The sequence below is a fragment of the Drosophila guanche genome, unplaced genomic scaffold, assembly GCF_900245975.1.
Source record: "Drosophila guanche unplaced genomic scaffold, DGUA_6, whole genome shotgun sequence".
Classification (NCBI taxonomy): Eukaryota; Metazoa; Arthropoda; class Insecta; order Diptera; family Drosophilidae; genus Drosophila; species Drosophila guanche.
The window spans coordinates 3,275,273-3,289,966 of NW_022995754.1; the positions used below are offsets into that span (position 1 = coordinate 3,275,273).

Below are 14,694 nucleotides of genomic sequence, written 5' to 3' on the forward strand. Positions count from 1 at the left end.
GGCAGCCACATGAAAAACGGCGTCTGCAGTTGCGTTCGGCTGAGATCAAAGGCAAAGAGTGGCAAGAAGGCGGCCTGCAAAACGGTTAAATCTTTTGAAATGTGCGCACTTTTTGACACCCAATTTGTTTAGAAGTGTGCGCCACAGCCTGCAAGAAGGGGGGTGCCAGAGGGGAGCATAGCCTCTACTCAAGCAGTTCATAAAAACGGGCCAACAGATAAAGATAGATAGAGGGAGAGACAGAGAGAGAGAGAGAGAGAGCTTGCAGGTTTTTCTGCGAATTTCATTAATAAAACTGTCGAAAGTGGCTGCCACACCCGCCTGCCCCAGCCCAACAGGTAGAACAATCAAACGAAAACTTTTGTCTGATTTGGCATTTTTTTTTTAAATAAAAATTCAAAAGATTTACACCTACTGCCTCCGCCTGCTCGCCGTAATTCCACTTAAAATTTCTGTATTAAGAACAATATCCATGGGGTTCAAGGGGAGCTATGAGGCAGCTGTGGGGGGAGCGCGCACTTCTACACCACTTTAGTTTTTCATTCATAAAAGCAAAACGCTTAATTAAGAATTTTTCCAGTTACAAATGTGTGGCGGAGGTGCGGAGGGTAACAAAAAGTGGGATAATAATAAGTTTATTGATTTGGGAAATGCCACAAAAACAAAAACCGGATGTTTATACGGTGCACACATCATGATCATCATCATCAGCAGCAATCATCAACTGGCAGATTGGAAGGGAACGATCTTTTGGGCTAAGAAACGTGTGAAATGTGCGGGCGCGGGAGCGGGAGCGAAGGATTAGACCGGTACCGGAAGGTACTGCTGCTGCTGCCATTTCTGGTTTGTCGTTTGCCATTTTCCCCAATTTTCGCAGCAGCTCAGTAACTGGGCAGCAAGTTGGTAAGTCAATCCACCGCTTAGCCATGCAAGCAACGGAAATTCCCTTGGCCAAAGTCAAAACATGCGGCCAAGTTGGGAAAATGCCAGAGAGGGCTGGATTTATTTGTACAAAATGACTTTGCAAATGAGATTCGAATTCATATTCATATACGGCTGCACATTCAGGCCTGTCCTGGATCAATGTGTCAATATTATTATGGGCCAGGGATTCAGACGTCTATGCAAACAGACGAACCGAGCCTCGGACTACCTGCTGCGACTGATGTACATGCATCTCTCCATGTCGTAGGTGTGCATATTTCTGTTAATTTTCAACACCTTCGGCACTCGAAGTTGTCCGATGCTCGCAACGTGACCTGCGGCCTCGGGGCTGGATTTGGATTTGGATTTGGTTTTGGTTTTCTTCGTTTATGAATGGATGTCCACAACCTGCCAAGGGCCACATGTACTCATAATCGATGTGATTAGGCCGTGCCGTGGGCCCCCAAAAGACCCCATAGAGAGCGCAGTCAAACGAGCAGCACAGCCAGGGAATTCGTTGACGTATTTGGACAGCCACTGACAAGCGGGCAAGCAGAACCTGAAGCAAAGAGCAACAAACCCAAAGGCAGAAGTTTCAATGCTCTTTCTCAGTGTAGAAGTTGTAGCTGGAGTAAGCCGAGATCATCAAGTGTAGGTACCCACACAGCGTAGGGTATATTGTGGACCTGGTCCAGAAATAACTACATGACTTGGCAAGAAATGATTGTGTTGGCCAGCACAGAGCCCAAGAGTTAGAGAAGGAAATGAGCTGCACTTAAATGCATGCGAGAAAACCACTCGATAAGCCCAACAAGTGGATAAGAAGCCACCAGAGCACACCATGCCACACAAATGATGCCCAAACGAACTATCAATGTCAGTGAATTGGCAAAAAAATGTTAAACTCAATTTGTATGCAAGGAGGAAACCCTTTACTTGACACACCTCAACAACCGAACGGTTCAAGTGTACCAACACATGCATGCAAGCAGCGTCTGCCGCAGCATTAATGTGTGTGTGTCCATGTGTGTCCACGTGTGTGTGTGTGTGTGAACACCCAGTCGGATTGGGGTAAGCCGCTAAAGCATGCGTAACAATGGGACAGCGATCGCAGCGATCGTTAAGGAGGAGCACAGCAATGAGGCAGCACATTTCGAGCAGGGTGGACGGACGCTCCATTCATTGATCGTTGCATGGCTCCAAATGAAGTGCTCGACAGGATAGGGATCGGAGCATATGTAGATATGTTTCTTCGATGATTACTCTGTATTAATTTATTCTCTTCGTGTATGTGTGTGTGTGTGTGTGTGTGCCCATCAACTTGATCATACTTAAGCCTAAATACAATGCAAAGCGCTGACATTAGTTCGTATCTGCAGCCAACATTTTTGTTTTGTTAATCAATTATATCAATATACAGGGTGCGTAAATATTAAAGTACACAAGAAAATGCATAAAATATAATAAGAATAAGAATAAGAATAAGAGTATAATATAAATTTTGAATGTTTGTAAAGCGAACAAAAACATATGCGCACGTGCCGATTCACGGTGTGAATACTTCCTTCTAATACGTGCCCGGCACTCTCCCTCCAGCCCAAAGTGGAAGTTGATTTAAGGTAAGCCACAAATACGGCTAGGGTGGGGGCCTGCTTGGCGGCAACTTTTCTCCTTTCACAACAATTATCTAGTTTGGTTTTATGTTGAATAATTCGCATTGGCCTTCAGTTTGCTTTAATTCTTGAACTGAAAGACGAGTATCAAGATGATGGCCAGCAGAACGGCGCTCAGTATGCCCATCAGTATCAGCTTCTTCTTGCGTACTTTGTTCTGCAAAAAGAGAGAATAGGATTATAAATAATAATGGAGATCCCTGGCATCATGGTTCATCCACTCACCCTATAAGAACTCGCTTTGCGCAAATTCTCTGTACCCTGTGAGACGAAAATGCTGGTCTGCTCCACCTGCGACTCAATGGAGTCCACCGTGAGTCCCTGCTCGTAGACCAAGGCACCCAGCTTCTTGTAGATCTCATTGACACCCACAATATTATTCTCCAATTCTCGTATGACCTGCTCCTGCTCCTCCAGCGCCTGCAGGTCCGCCTGCTCCTGCATCTGTGTCTGCTGCAGCTGCTGCTGCTGATTGGATTTTCGATTAAAGAAATTATCCTCGAAGAAGGAACCGTTCTCCTGGCTGGCGCTGCTGTTGGAGCTGCCAGTGCGCGAGGAGCCGGGCGGACGGGCTATGTTATAGTTGTCTCCCCGCGCCTGCCGCAGAGCACTCTTCTCAATGTCCGCCGTCTTCCGTTGGACGGCCTATAATTAGACAAACAAATCGCAATTGAGATAACAAATTCGAGACATGACTCATGCAAGACTTTTGCTTATCTCTTGGCGTAAACAAAGCAAAGCCACGCACGAACCTGGAAGGAGGTGAGTGCCGCTGTGAACTCGTCGACCAGTCGATCCCGCTGGATTTTCAGGTGCCGCTCCTTGCACTTGTCCACCTCATTGATTTGATTGTTTGTATCGTTCACCAGCTGGTTGGTGTAGGTCATGAGTTGGTGCCTGTACGGAGGAGGCATTTTAATCTCTCAGTTTCTGATCATTTGATAACTTTGACCCGGCACACTCGTACTTACAGCTGTTTCTTCAACTCGGGGGAGTCCTGTGGTGTATTTAGCTGACTAACCATGCGCTGCATGGTCGAAACTGAAAGAGGGGAAAGTACGCGTATTAGTCATCATTAGTTGGGCACGTTCTGTGTACTACTTTACCATTTTGTTGAACTTTCAGAATGCTGGTGGCGATTATCTGCGCCAGACGCTGAAAGTCTATCTCGCTGAGGCCACCCCCTCCGCCCCCGCCACCACCCAGTCCTCCACCATTCTCCATATGCTGCAAGTCCATGCTTTCGTAGGCCGACACTTTGCTGACCTTCAACTTTTACGTGGCACACAAGAATCAGCTGCTGCACTTTCCTGCAAATCAATTGGTACACAATTAAATTAGCTTCGTTCGTGGCTCAACACTTATATCATGAATATGCGTCTCAGGTGGGAGGCTCTCTCTCTCTCTCTCTGTGTGTTTGTGTGTTGTTTGCGAAAGTGTCGCAGTCGCCCTTTGTTTTCATGCCACCCACTTTTTGGTTTGCCCTTGCTGTTCCGCGTGGTGACCTTCGTTGTTGGTCTTTTACTTTAACGCATCATTGATCACTGGATTTTACTGTTGCCGCACAATCTTCGTTTTGTTATTTGTTGGCCAGTAGAACTATGAAAATGCAATTTTGCTACAAACTTTTTTACAACAGAGATAAATATACAATCAATATATCGATAAGTGATGATATATTTGTGTGCGATGGTTGATTATTGGATCGAAAATTATGAATATTTAAGGGCTGCATAAAAGTAGTATTTACGAAAATGTTCAACACTGCCAGTGAAACAGTGACTTGGCGCACTTTTCAAACCACACGAAATTACTTTATAAACAATAATAAACAGACAAGTACTTGTTTTGTTACAACCTGTTTCTAAGACATAAAAGTCACCTTCGTCATTCAACAATTAATAATGCAATAAAAAGCACAAATATATTAAGAGACAGCCTGAACGGCTTTCCGTCATAAAGGTCAACGAACCCATTAATAAATTAACCAAAAAACCGGATAATCTATTACGTCTAATTAGGTTTTAAAAAATGTCTCCAGCAGCATTCCCGATATTTGTATTAATTATTCAAATGCAATGCAATAATCTTTCCCATCCATCTCTTGTTTTAACGATCCAATTTTAATGATATGCAAGCTGGCAATGCAGCGACATCGAACCTGATTGGGAGACTCTCAAGTCTGTGTGCATCGCAGCTAATTTAAATAAGGGCATTAAAGCGGATGACATTTAAATAGCTGAAATACCTGCAGGGAAAATTCTAATTAGAACGTTCCTAAAGCAGAGGCGGGCTTAAATTTATTATCCCCTGCGTATATCGGTGATTTGTGTCGCCCTAAAAATGTGTGTGTTTCTGTCGTTGGTTTTTTGGGGCTGCTCTTTTCGAGAGTTCTATAAATACGCATCCAGTTAACAAATGCGGTTTAGTCGGCCCGTAGACCTGCCAAAGGGTTTGTCACACGCTCTCGGACTCAATTCACGCAATCGGATCGGAACACTCGAAAGTTCATCAAAATTCTGACAACGATGCCTGGCTTTTGGTTAGCGTTCGTTTTCCACTTTGTTTTCTGCCATTGTCAGTACAAATATGGGCCAGGTGCGTGATGTTTTAACGGGTTTGGGCCATAAAGTATGCCCAAGATACAAGTGAGAGTGTGACAGAAAGTAAACACAAAACACATGCCACAGAAAAAGAGATTAATCAAGTGTTAAACGAATTTAAAAGAATAAATAAATATCAAATAATTCAATTAAATAGAATGACGACAATCCCAGCTCCAACTCTCTTTCAGAGCGCGCCTGGAACCTCCGCTCCGTGGCGGAGCTGAAGAGCAAGGAGTTCTGGTTCCACGACGCACAGCGCACACTCTACGAGAAGCTGTCGACGCCACCGAATCAGTATGTGGCCAAGAATGTGATCATGTTCCTGGGCGATGGCATGTCCGTGCCCACCGTCACCGCCAGTCGCATCTTTGATGGCCAATTGCGTGGAGTTGTGGGCGAACGGAATCGTTTGGAGTTTGAAAAGTTCAATTTTGTGGGACTCTCAAAGGTGCGCAGCTACACAACCCATCCGAAAAGCATTTGTTTAATTTTCCCCTGCCTTTGCAGACGTACTGCGCGAACAAACAGGTCGCCGACTCGGCATGCACGGCCTCAGCCTATTTGTCGGGCATCAAAGCCAATTATCTGACCATTGGCGTCACGCCCGACGTGCAGCTGAATGACTGTGCTGGGGCCAGGCTGCCGCAGAATCGTCTCTCCTCGCTTGCCGCCTGGGCGCTGAAGGGTCGCAAGTCTGCGGGCGTCGTGACCACCACGAGGGTAACGCATGCCAGTCCCGCTGGGGTGTATGCCCACACCTCGAATCGGGACTTTGAGAGCGACTTTGATGTGAATTCCTTTGGGGAAAATGCCAGCAAGTGTCCGGACATTGCCCAGCAGCTGATAGATGGGGATGTGGGGCAACGTCTGCGAGTGATCCTGGGCGGCGGCACCTCGAAGTTCCTGCCCAACACACAGAAGGATGTGTATGGCAACCCAGGGCAGCGTTTGGATGGCCGAAACCTCATCGAGGAGTGGCAGAGGAGCAAGCCAGGCAATGCCCGAGTGGTCTTCAATCGCACCGATCTCCTGGCCAACGATGCGAGGAGTACAGACTTCCTTTTTGGACTGTTCAATGCCTCGCACATGGCCTACCACTTGGACGACAGCATAGACACTCCCACGCTGTCGGAGATGACGGAGTCCGCCATCAATATCCTTTCCAGGGATCATGGTGGATATTTTCTGTTTGTCGAGGGCGGTCGCATCGACCACGCCCATCATGAGACCAAGGCCAAGAAGGCCCTCGATGAAACTGTGCAGTTCTCGAATGCCATTAAGAAGGCTCGCCTCCTGACGAATCCTTGGGACACTTTGATAGTCGTCACCGCCGACCACGGGCACACGGTGACAATCAGCGGCTATCCGGATGTGAACAACAGCATTGCCGGTCTGAACTCAGAGCTAAGCGATGTGGACTCAAAGCCCTACGCCACTCTGTCCTACGCCAATGGGCCGGACTATCAAAAGTTCTATCAATCGAAGGATGGCGTCGTGGAACGCGTTAATCTCACAACGTCGAACATTGGGGACAAGGATGCGCGTTATCCCCACGGTGTGCCCATGACGGAGGAGACACATGGTGGCGGCGATGTGGCCGTTTATGCTCACGGTAAGCTGCAGTAACTGTAAATATAACTTTCATGAATCATTTCACACTTTCAGGTCCTTGGGCGCATTTGTTTACCGGCGTTTATGAACAAAATACCATACCATTCATGATGGGATATGCCTCTTGCCTTGGGCCTGGAATTACATACTGTGATCTCCAGCCCAAAGTGTCCTACAATCCATAATTTATAGTAAAATATGTTAATTTAAGTTAATAAATGTTCGCTGTTTTAAGTGCTGTATAACTGTAAAGAAACTAGGGCTGCTAGCTAATCGATGATTGTTCCAACGATATATCGACATTTGCAACGCACACCTCGACAATAATTTGGTTTACTGTAATAAGTAGTACATGACATTATACTCAAAATAATATTTTCCTAATAAATATTTATTTACTGGAACCTGTAACGATTTCTACAATCTCAATCGATACTATTGAAGAACCATCGCATCAATGTTTTAGCAGCCCTGTCAGAGACGGTCACTCTACGCATCTCCGCCATTTTTAGCGTAGCTGCTGCTGAAAATTTTCGCAAAGAAAAAAAGTTGTGTATACATAAGTAGAATGTAAATTTTTGTGCGAAGAATACACTGACACGGTGAAAAGCAAAGCAATTAACAAGTTAATTGCCGCTAAGCGAGATAATCAGCGCTAGTGCGAGTAAAAGTGCCGCGCGCCGGTGGCTGCTCCGGCTTGAACAGACAACTGCTACGAAGCGCGTGTGCGAGAAAGTGGAAAAGTGCAGCAAACACTGAAGAGGAACTAGGTCGAAATCAAATTAGGCTCAGCTCGTGGCAACCATGGCCGATGTGGTCTTGGACTTGTACGCCGAGGACCTGGACAAGGACTTTGCCGGCCAGTCTCAGGTAAGAGGTGACGAAAGTCGATTCGATTCGACGGCTGGCGTGCTGGCTAGTTGCGTGCATGTACACATTTTCATCGATTTGGTCACACTAACGCTCAATGAACCCCCCATCACACTTTCGCGACCCAACTCTAGGACGAATTCGGAGGCGACGGCGTTGATCTCTACGATGACATTGGCGGACCCACCGAGGCGGCTGCCTCTGGGGGCGGAGGGGGTGGCACACCCTCGGTGGATGGTGCAGCCGGACCAGGCTCAGGCGACTCTGCGTCGAGCGGTGGTGGCGGTCCCAACGGAGTGTACCATCAGGGCGGTGGTAGCTTAACTCCAACCATGAACCGTCGCTACCAGCTATACGTGGGGAATCTCACATGGTGGACAACGGACCAGGACATCTCCAATGCACTGCGGGAGATTGGCGTCAACGACTTGCAGGAGGTGAAGTTCTTTGAGAATCGTGCAAATGGACAGTCCAAAGGTTTCAGCGTCATATCTCTGGGCACGGAATCCAGCTTGAGAGCCGTCTTGGATCAACTGCCAAAGAAGGAGATGCACGGTCAGGCCCCGGTGGTCACGTATCCCAGCAAGCAAGCGCTCACGCAATTCGAGAGTCTGCAGAAGACGAGACCAGTGCCGCCGCCGCAGCAGAATGGTCCGCCACGCGGTCCAGCGCCACCCAACATGGGTGGTGGCCCAATGCCGCCACATCCAGGTGGCCCACAAGGCGGTCCGCCCGGTCATCCGCCACGCGGCATGAACCCTATCATGGCGCCAGGCCAGTACCGACCGCAGCATATGTCGCAAGTCCCGCAAGTAGGACCCAATAACGGACCTCCGCGAATGCAGGTGTGTGTTTACACTTTTATTTTTGTATAGCAACTCTTCCTTCGCATGCTCTCTCCCTCTCTGTCACTCCTCTTATAAGTTTCGGTATTAACCAACGCCATCTACATTTTATGATTGATACCTCCTCCACCCTACCCTACTCCCAATTCTCATTAAAATTGTTCTGAATGCAAAATTTTGTTGATTCTGTGAAACTTTACAATAAAATATATTTTAAATTTGTATATTTAGTTTATAACAACATCCTCCGCGGATCTCTTGCACTTTAAAGTAGTTTAAATCGATGCAAAAACCAATTGCATAATTGTATTGTTTATGATTTTAAGTATCGTATCTTTAATAGTAAATCCTTTCGGTTTAGTTACAACTAATTTCAGAGCAATTTTTGCAAAACATTTCCTATTCTATATTGTTTTTTGTACCTATCTCCTAATACATAATACTCCTTTTAGTTGTATGAAAAATAAGCTCAAAATTGTAACTCGAATGAAGGACTTTATCCTCTGTGTTTTTCCATCCTTTTGAAATTGTATTCATTCCTCAATGAAGTGATGCCATAATTTAATGTTTATGTATTATGCTTTATATTTATATTCTATTCCATGTCTATGACAACGCTTACGCACACTTCCACTCCACAACAACAACAACAACAACATTGAACGTAATTTAACGTATTAATTTATAGCCGCCAATGCATCCGCAGGGCGGTCTCATGGGCAACCAACAGCCGCCACCCAGATATCCACAAGCACAGGGCCAATGGCCAGGTCAGAGGCCGGGCGGGCCGCGACCAGGTCCACCAAACGGACCACCGCAACGACCAATGGTAAAGCAAATCCCTAACCGAAAAAATGATCAAAGAAAATGAGAGCAAAAATCCATAAACTCATGTGTCGAAAATCTAACAGAAGAACCTTCCCCCAAGAACTAACAATTATTTAAGCTAACTTTAGAGCACGGCATTGTATGTACTGCGCCGCATAAGAGATGTATTCAGAACATTCAGAAATAATTCCATGCTACACCCAATGCCCATTCAGCCATTCCTCAGACTTTTCCTTTGCTTCTTGCATCGTTTCTGATTCGTTTTATTTTGCCGTTGCAGTTCCAGGGACCCATGGGTATGCCTGTGAGGGGTCCGCCAGGTCCCGACTGGCGACGTCCGCCCATGCACGGCGGCTTCCCGCCTCAGGGTCCGCCGCGTGGTCTTCCCCAAGCGCCGGGCCCAGGCGGACCGCATGGCGCACCTGCACCACATGTGAATCCAGCTTTCTTCAACCAGCCCGGCGGTCCGAATCAGCATCCGGGCATGGGCGGACCACCACATGGCGGTCCAGGTGGGCCACAGCCAGGCATGAATATGCCACCGCAACAGGGCATGAATATGCCACCGCAGCACGGTCCACCGCCGCAGTTTGCACAGCATGGACCACGCGGTCCATGGCCACCACCGCAGGGCAAGCCGCCAGGGCCGTTCCCCGATCCGCAAATGGGCCCACAGCTAACGGAGGCTGAGTTCGAGGAGGTGATGAGCAGAAATCGCACCGTCAGCAGTTCAGCAATAGCCAGGTGGGTTTCTATCACCCAAAATCTCGTTCAATTATTGTAATTTAATTGCTGTTTTATATTAGAGCTGTATCTGATGCCGCAGCCGGCGAATACTCCAGCGCCATTGAGACACTGGTCACAGCCATTTCGCTGATTAAACAATCGAAAGTGGCACACGATGAGCGTTGCAAGATACTAATTAGCTCACTGCAGGACACACTGCACGGCATCGAGGCGAAGAGCTACAATCGACGGGAGCGTTCGCGCTCCAGGGAGCGTTCCCATCGCAGCAGGCAGAGGCGTGAACGCTCATCCTCGCGGTATCGCGAACGGTCACGCGAACGGGAGCGTGATCGGGATCGCGAGCGTGAACGTGATGGCGGGTGAGCACGAGCTGGATAATGCAATCTTTTGCCAGCCAAAAATATAATGAAATTTATGTTTATTTCCAGCAGCTATCGCGAGCGGTCGCGCAGCAGAGAACGTGAACGTCAGGCTCAAGATCACTACAGGGATGAAAGGTAATGTAAAAACCGAAAGTTTTAGGCGTCAGCTTTAATGGCATCAAATCACATTGCTTGCAGCAGCAGTCGCTCGGCTCGTCCAAGGAAGTCGCCCGAGCCCGTTGTGGCGGAAGCAGCTGAGGCGCCGTCATCGAAACGCTACTATGAGGATCGGGAGCGGTATCGCTCATCGGATAGGGAGCGTCGTGATCGCGATCGGGATCGTGATCGTGAGAGGGAGCGTGATCGTGACAGGCGGGAGGAGCATCGGTCCAGGCATTGATTGCTGGAGGAAGAGCGGCCAGTAAAAAGGAGGAAAAAGTAACACACACATACACACGCAAAACTCTTATTAACAAAACAAATAATGCCGCACGCTTTGGTGGAGTGGGTCAGTAGCCAGTGGCCGGCCGGCTGCACAAGCTATACAAATTAACAGATTCTTCAATTTGTATCTAACATTACCAATACGTAGGATATGAATATGGCATATAACATAGTTTCTCCTAGACATACTAAACAATAAGCCGATATGCTGACAAGCCTACACCAATACCACCAATGACGCAAGGACTGTCTCTACGAGCCTTCCACTTCCTCGAGGAGGAGCATCCACAGCAGCAACACCAACAGCAGCAGCAGCAGCTAGAGCAGAGGATGCGCTTTCGGCAGTCATCGTGGGACACTTTTACGACACAGACGGGCAATGGGAATGGGATGATCATCACACAAACTAATACTTCAACCTGCCCCCTGCCCTCTTCGCAGCAGAATTTCAATATTATTGTACTCTAATATTTCGGTTTATTTAATAAAACATATACTTATGAAAACAAAACAAAAAAAATAATAATTGTTCGACGAAACCTTACCAAAACTGTCTTGCATTGTGTGTCTTTTTGTATTTTATTATATAGTACCTATAAATATTTAAAGAAAAAACAAAACAAAAAAACCCACCAATAACCCCTATTAGTTAATGAAGTTATAATTGTACAACCAAAATTGTATGTAAAATATGCCAAAATTGATTGAATTGCATTGCACTGCTGTGTGCAATTTGTTATTGAAATTGTTATATTAACAAAATCATAATTTCTGAGGCCGACTGAGGCCAGCAACACAAATCGTTAACTTAAATGTATTTTCACAAAGATTTTCATAGATTCTTCTGTTGTAAACATTCATCAATCATTTGTTTTTAAAATTGTTTTTATTTATCATGTCATATTATATATTTAAGTCGATCATTTTGCCGTGTGCCTCTGTCTCCGAAAGTGTGTGAATGGAGCGACTGATCTCATCTGCCGCACAAATTGCGGAACCCTATTGAATATCATGTTTATATAAGTATAAGTTGGATGGAGATGGATGGATATAAGACTAAATTACTCTATAAACGAAATTCCTGATCGCATTTAGCGTAGAAAATACTCTACTAACGCTCAAATCGAACTTTTTTATGTAGTTCCTAACAACAGATCTGTGTTAAGCATCTGTCTAGCATTTTGCATTCGTATTGTATCATCTACGTTTTAGTTTTTGATATTATTAGCTTTACTTTTTATTATTTTATTTTCGACATATACATTTTGTAAACAAATATTCAACTAAGATATATTCATGCCGCACTAACCCCTAGTTACAAAACCAAAGAATTTGCCACCTCTGTTAACCAGAAAGTTAGGTTTACCAGTTCGATGCACCTGTAACTCTCCACCAGGGAGAGGCCTAGGTTATAGGGCTTCAAATATTACGAGCTTAACTGCAGAAATTAATCGATGTCTTGTACAATTCTTAAATCTGTGATAGTGATCTTGAATGAAATCTATGAAACATTTATACAAAACGAACACTCAGTCTATTAAGTCATGTTTAAACAACCAGGTAATGTTATACTTCTACTTCTACACCATGATGTTGTGTATATACGTACGGATATATCCCTTCTTTTATTATATTTATCTAGTTTGTAATCTTGCTCAACGTTCCGTCCCCCCCAATGGCCAAGTCAAGCATTTCGCAGCTATGTCGGATCAGTTTTTAAGACAACACAAGATGCCCTGCAATATTTTATAGTTAACAAATATACCGCCGTGTTTTGTTTTTCAAAATAATGTATCATTGACTTTTTTGAATTTGCCGCCAAGTGAACAAAAAATCAATAAAGCAATTAAACAAAGTTAAGGCGCACGCGTCATCTGTTTGCTCTGCCCCACTGGAACTTTCCAACAAATCGCAACGTTAACCAACACTGATTCTAGAAATCACTGAAAACACGTAAAATTTTGTGAAATACAGAAAAAGAAAACAAGTAGGCGTGCGACAACCAACTAACTAAGACTCACAAAGCAGTTTGCCAGTGAACAACTCAGATTCACTCCTCCGTTTGAAAAATTAACAAGATCTGAAAACTAAACAGCAAGTGAAAAAAATTTATCAAAAATGGCAGCAGCAACAGCACAGAAAATAAACGAACGTTTTCAGTCGTTTGTCCATGGCCTCAACGATCGCTAGTAAGTTATCTTTTTATTTACCTAATGGACAAGGGCAAGCGGCGGCGGGTGCATGTGCACTTGGCCCAGAGTCTCGGGTCCACAAATTGTAATTGTTTTGGGTTGCGCTGCGTCATGGGGGGGATGGACCAATTGCAGATGGAACTGACGTGTTGTTTTGGTATTGAACCACATCAACAGTTGGTCGCGTTCGCCAACGAATCGATTGTCCTTGAAACTAACGTTCCGTGTCTTTGTCCACCTCCTCTTTCCAGTGAGCCGCATGTGCGCCAGCACCTGGCCAAAGTCTACATGGTGTTGGGCAGCACCGCAGCCGCAACCACTGTGGGTGCCCTCTGCCAGATGCGCGGTTTTCTAGATCTCGGCGTGTTGGCTGCCTTGGGCACGCTATTTCTGGTATTGGGGCTGCATTTCTACAAGGATAATGGCAAGAATTATCGCACACGTTTGACCATGCTCTATGCCTTTGGATTTCTCTCTGGCCAGACAATGGGACCGCTGCTGGGCTACGTCAGCCACATCAATCCGGCCATTATTATCACCGCACTCACTGGCACCTTTGTCACCTTTCTATCGCTGTCGCTGGCCGCTCTCTTGGCCGAGCAGGGCAAGTATTTGTTCCTCGGCGGAATACTAGTCAGCGTTGTCAACACCATGGCCCTATTGAGTCTCTTCAACATGCTATTCCAGTCGTATATAGTGCAAGTGGTAAGTAAACGAAAGAATCTCCTCTGTGGCTGCCAACTAAATCGCATAATTTCTCCTCTCAGACTCAACTGTATGTGGGTGTCTTCGTCATGGCCGCTTTCATTGTCTACGATACCCAGAACATTGTACAGAAGTGCCGCCATGGCAATCGCGATGTCGTACAGCATGCCCTGGATCTCTTCTTTGACGTATTGAGCATGTTCCGCCGTCTGCTCATAATCTTGACCCAGAAGGTAAGCTACTGCATTCTTTTGGTTTTACTTTGAAGTTGCTACAGCCTGCAAGCCACTGTCCCACAGCTCAAGCCCTTTATGGTTTAAGCATCAAGCATATCCCAAGGCCGAACACTTTGCAATAGTTTTTAACCAAGTCAAATAATCTCTTAAGATTAAGATTAACCAAATTCAAACGGTATTTCATGCCTGTAATTATATTTTCACAATTTCCAGCTGGCAACCAAAGTTTTCCAACACTTTTTATATATTTTGACAAAACATTTGCAAAGTTTTCTGGCTGGCTGTTTGTGAAATTATACTTATGCGCTTTGCTCTATCTTATTTGCTATAATCAATTTACTTAATAATTGAATTACTTTCAGGAGGAGCGCAAGCAAGACGAGCGCCGCAGGAGGAACTAAGGTCAGGCGGTAGCAGCATTAAATACCAAAAAAAAAAAACATAAACAAACATAAACAAACCAACAGCAGATACATTTACATTATGTACACTACAACAAAACTGATTACGTTAGAAAATTACCCCCCTTATTTTCAAAGAACTTATGGCCGTGCATTTTCGGACCTTAAATTACAACAACACATTCAAGGCCTTCATTGTGCAAAAGCCCAGGCTAAAAATTCTCTATTTAAATAAAGCCCGCAAGTTAAA

General features: G+C 45.5%; 4 protein-coding genes across 9 annotated transcripts; 3 read left to right on the forward strand and 1 right to left on the reverse strand.

Moving 5' to 3' along the window:
- Positions 1-2,286: 2,286 nt before the first annotated feature.
- On the reverse strand, positions 2,287-4,236 carry LOC117589228 (syntaxin-7). Its single transcript, XM_034280981.1, has 6 exons — positions 4,069-4,236; positions 3,704-3,907; positions 3,569-3,638; positions 3,350-3,494; positions 2,823-3,242; positions 2,287-2,754 (listed from the first exon to the last, which is right to left on the reverse strand). Exons 2-6 carry the CDS (start codon positions 3,834-3,836, stop codon positions 2,659-2,661), a joined length of 864 nt encoding a protein of 287 aa, XP_034136872.1. The 5' UTR covers positions 3,837-3,907; positions 4,069-4,236; the 3' UTR covers positions 2,287-2,658.
- A 779-nt stretch (positions 4,237-5,015) lies between these two features.
- On the forward strand, positions 5,016-7,048 carry LOC117589212 (alkaline phosphatase). The gene is made up of 4 exons (XM_034280956.1): positions 5,016-5,195; positions 5,392-5,651; positions 5,711-6,815; positions 6,869-7,048. The coding sequence occupies exons 1-4, from the start codon at positions 5,126-5,128 to the stop codon at positions 6,997-6,999; spliced, it is 1,566 nt and encodes a 521-aa protein (XP_034136847.1). The 5' UTR covers positions 5,016-5,125; the 3' UTR covers positions 7,000-7,048.
- A 246-nt stretch (positions 7,049-7,294) lies between these two features.
- On the forward strand, positions 7,295-12,361 carry LOC117589208 (cleavage and polyadenylation specificity factor subunit CG7185). 5 transcript variants are annotated; one of them, XM_034280947.1, is made up of 7 exons: positions 7,296-7,684; positions 7,819-8,529; positions 9,218-9,358; positions 9,638-10,101; positions 10,164-10,463; positions 10,533-10,601; positions 10,665-12,361. In XM_034280947.1, exons 1-7 carry the CDS (start codon positions 7,619-7,621, stop codon positions 10,864-10,866), a joined length of 1,953 nt encoding a protein of 650 aa, XP_034136838.1. In that variant the 5' UTR covers positions 7,296-7,618; the 3' UTR covers positions 10,867-12,361. The 5 variants fall into 5 exon arrangements, with proteins under 5 accessions (XP_034136843.1, XP_034136838.1, XP_034136840.1 ...); XM_034280949.1 differs by having other exon boundaries at positions 10,536-10,601; XM_034280948.1 differs by having other exon boundaries at positions 7,297-7,684; positions 10,668-12,361.
- A 499-nt stretch (positions 12,362-12,860) lies between these two features.
- On the forward strand, positions 12,861-14,657 carry LOC117589217 (bax inhibitor 1). Of its 2 annotated transcripts, none has more exons than XM_034280963.1 (4): positions 12,861-13,099; positions 13,354-13,807; positions 13,870-14,040; positions 14,107-14,191. In XM_034280963.1, the coding sequence occupies exons 1-4, from the start codon at positions 13,029-13,031 to the stop codon at positions 14,125-14,127; spliced, it is 717 nt and encodes a 238-aa protein (XP_034136854.1). In that variant the 5' UTR covers positions 12,861-13,028; the 3' UTR covers positions 14,128-14,191. The 2 variants fall into 2 exon arrangements, with proteins under 2 accessions (XP_034136854.1, XP_034136853.1); XM_034280962.1 differs by lacking the exon at positions 14,107-14,191 and adding an exon at positions 14,406-14,657 and having other exon boundaries at positions 12,863-13,099.
- The last annotated feature ends 37 nt before the right edge of the window (positions 14,658-14,694 follow it).

What these genes read in the sequence shown, in the direction of transcription:
- LOC117589208 (XM_034280947.1), top strand. Translation starts at nt 7,619, where the DNA reads ATGGCCGATGTGGTCTTGGACTTGTACGCCGAGGACCTGGACAAGGAC. An exon ending in ACGGACCTCCGCGAATGCAG is followed by an intron (nt 8,530 to 9,217) that starts GTGTGTGTTTAC and finishes ATTAATTTATAG; the next exon opens with CCGCCAATGCATCCGCAGGG. An exon ending in GATCACTACAGGGATGAAAG is followed by an intron (nt 10,602 to 10,664) that starts GTAATGTAAAAA and finishes CATTGCTTGCAG; the next exon opens with CAGCAGTCGCTCGGCTCGTC.
- LOC117589212 (XM_034280956.1), top strand. Translation starts at nt 5,126, where the DNA reads ATGCCTGGCTTTTGGTTAGCGTTCGTTTTCCACTTTGTTTTCTGCCAT. An exon ending in TCAGTACAAATATGGGCCAG is followed by an intron (nt 5,196 to 5,391) that starts GTGCGTGATGTT and finishes ACTCTCTTTCAG; the next exon opens with AGCGCGCCTGGAACCTCCGC. An exon ending in ATTTTGTGGGACTCTCAAAG is followed by an intron (nt 5,652 to 5,710) that starts GTGCGCAGCTAC and finishes CTGCCTTTGCAG; the next exon opens with ACGTACTGCGCGAACAAACA.
- LOC117589217 (XM_034280962.1), top strand. Translation starts at nt 13,029, where the DNA reads ATGGCAGCAGCAACAGCACAGAAAATAAACGAACGTTTTCAGTCGTTT. An exon ending in CATGGCCTCAACGATCGCTA is followed by an intron (nt 13,100 to 13,353) that starts GTAAGTTATCTT and finishes TCCTCTTTCCAG; the next exon opens with TGAGCCGCATGTGCGCCAGC. An exon ending in TCATAATCTTGACCCAGAAG is followed by an intron (nt 14,041 to 14,405) that starts GTAAGCTACTGC and finishes AATTACTTTCAG; the next exon opens with GAGGAGCGCAAGCAAGACGA.
- LOC117589228 (XM_034280981.1), bottom strand. Translation starts at nt 3,836, where the DNA reads ATGGACTTGCAGCATATGGAGAATGGTGGAGGACTGGGTGGTGGCGGG. An exon ending in TCTGAAAGTTCAACAAAATG is followed by an intron (nt 3,639 to 3,703) that starts GTAAAGTAGTAC and finishes CCCCTCTTTCAG; the next exon opens with TTTCGACCATGCAGCGCATG. An exon ending in CGGCACTCACCTCCTTCCAG is followed by an intron (nt 3,243 to 3,349) that starts GTTCGTGCGTGG and finishes GTCTAATTATAG; the next exon opens with GCCGTCCAACGGAAGACGGC.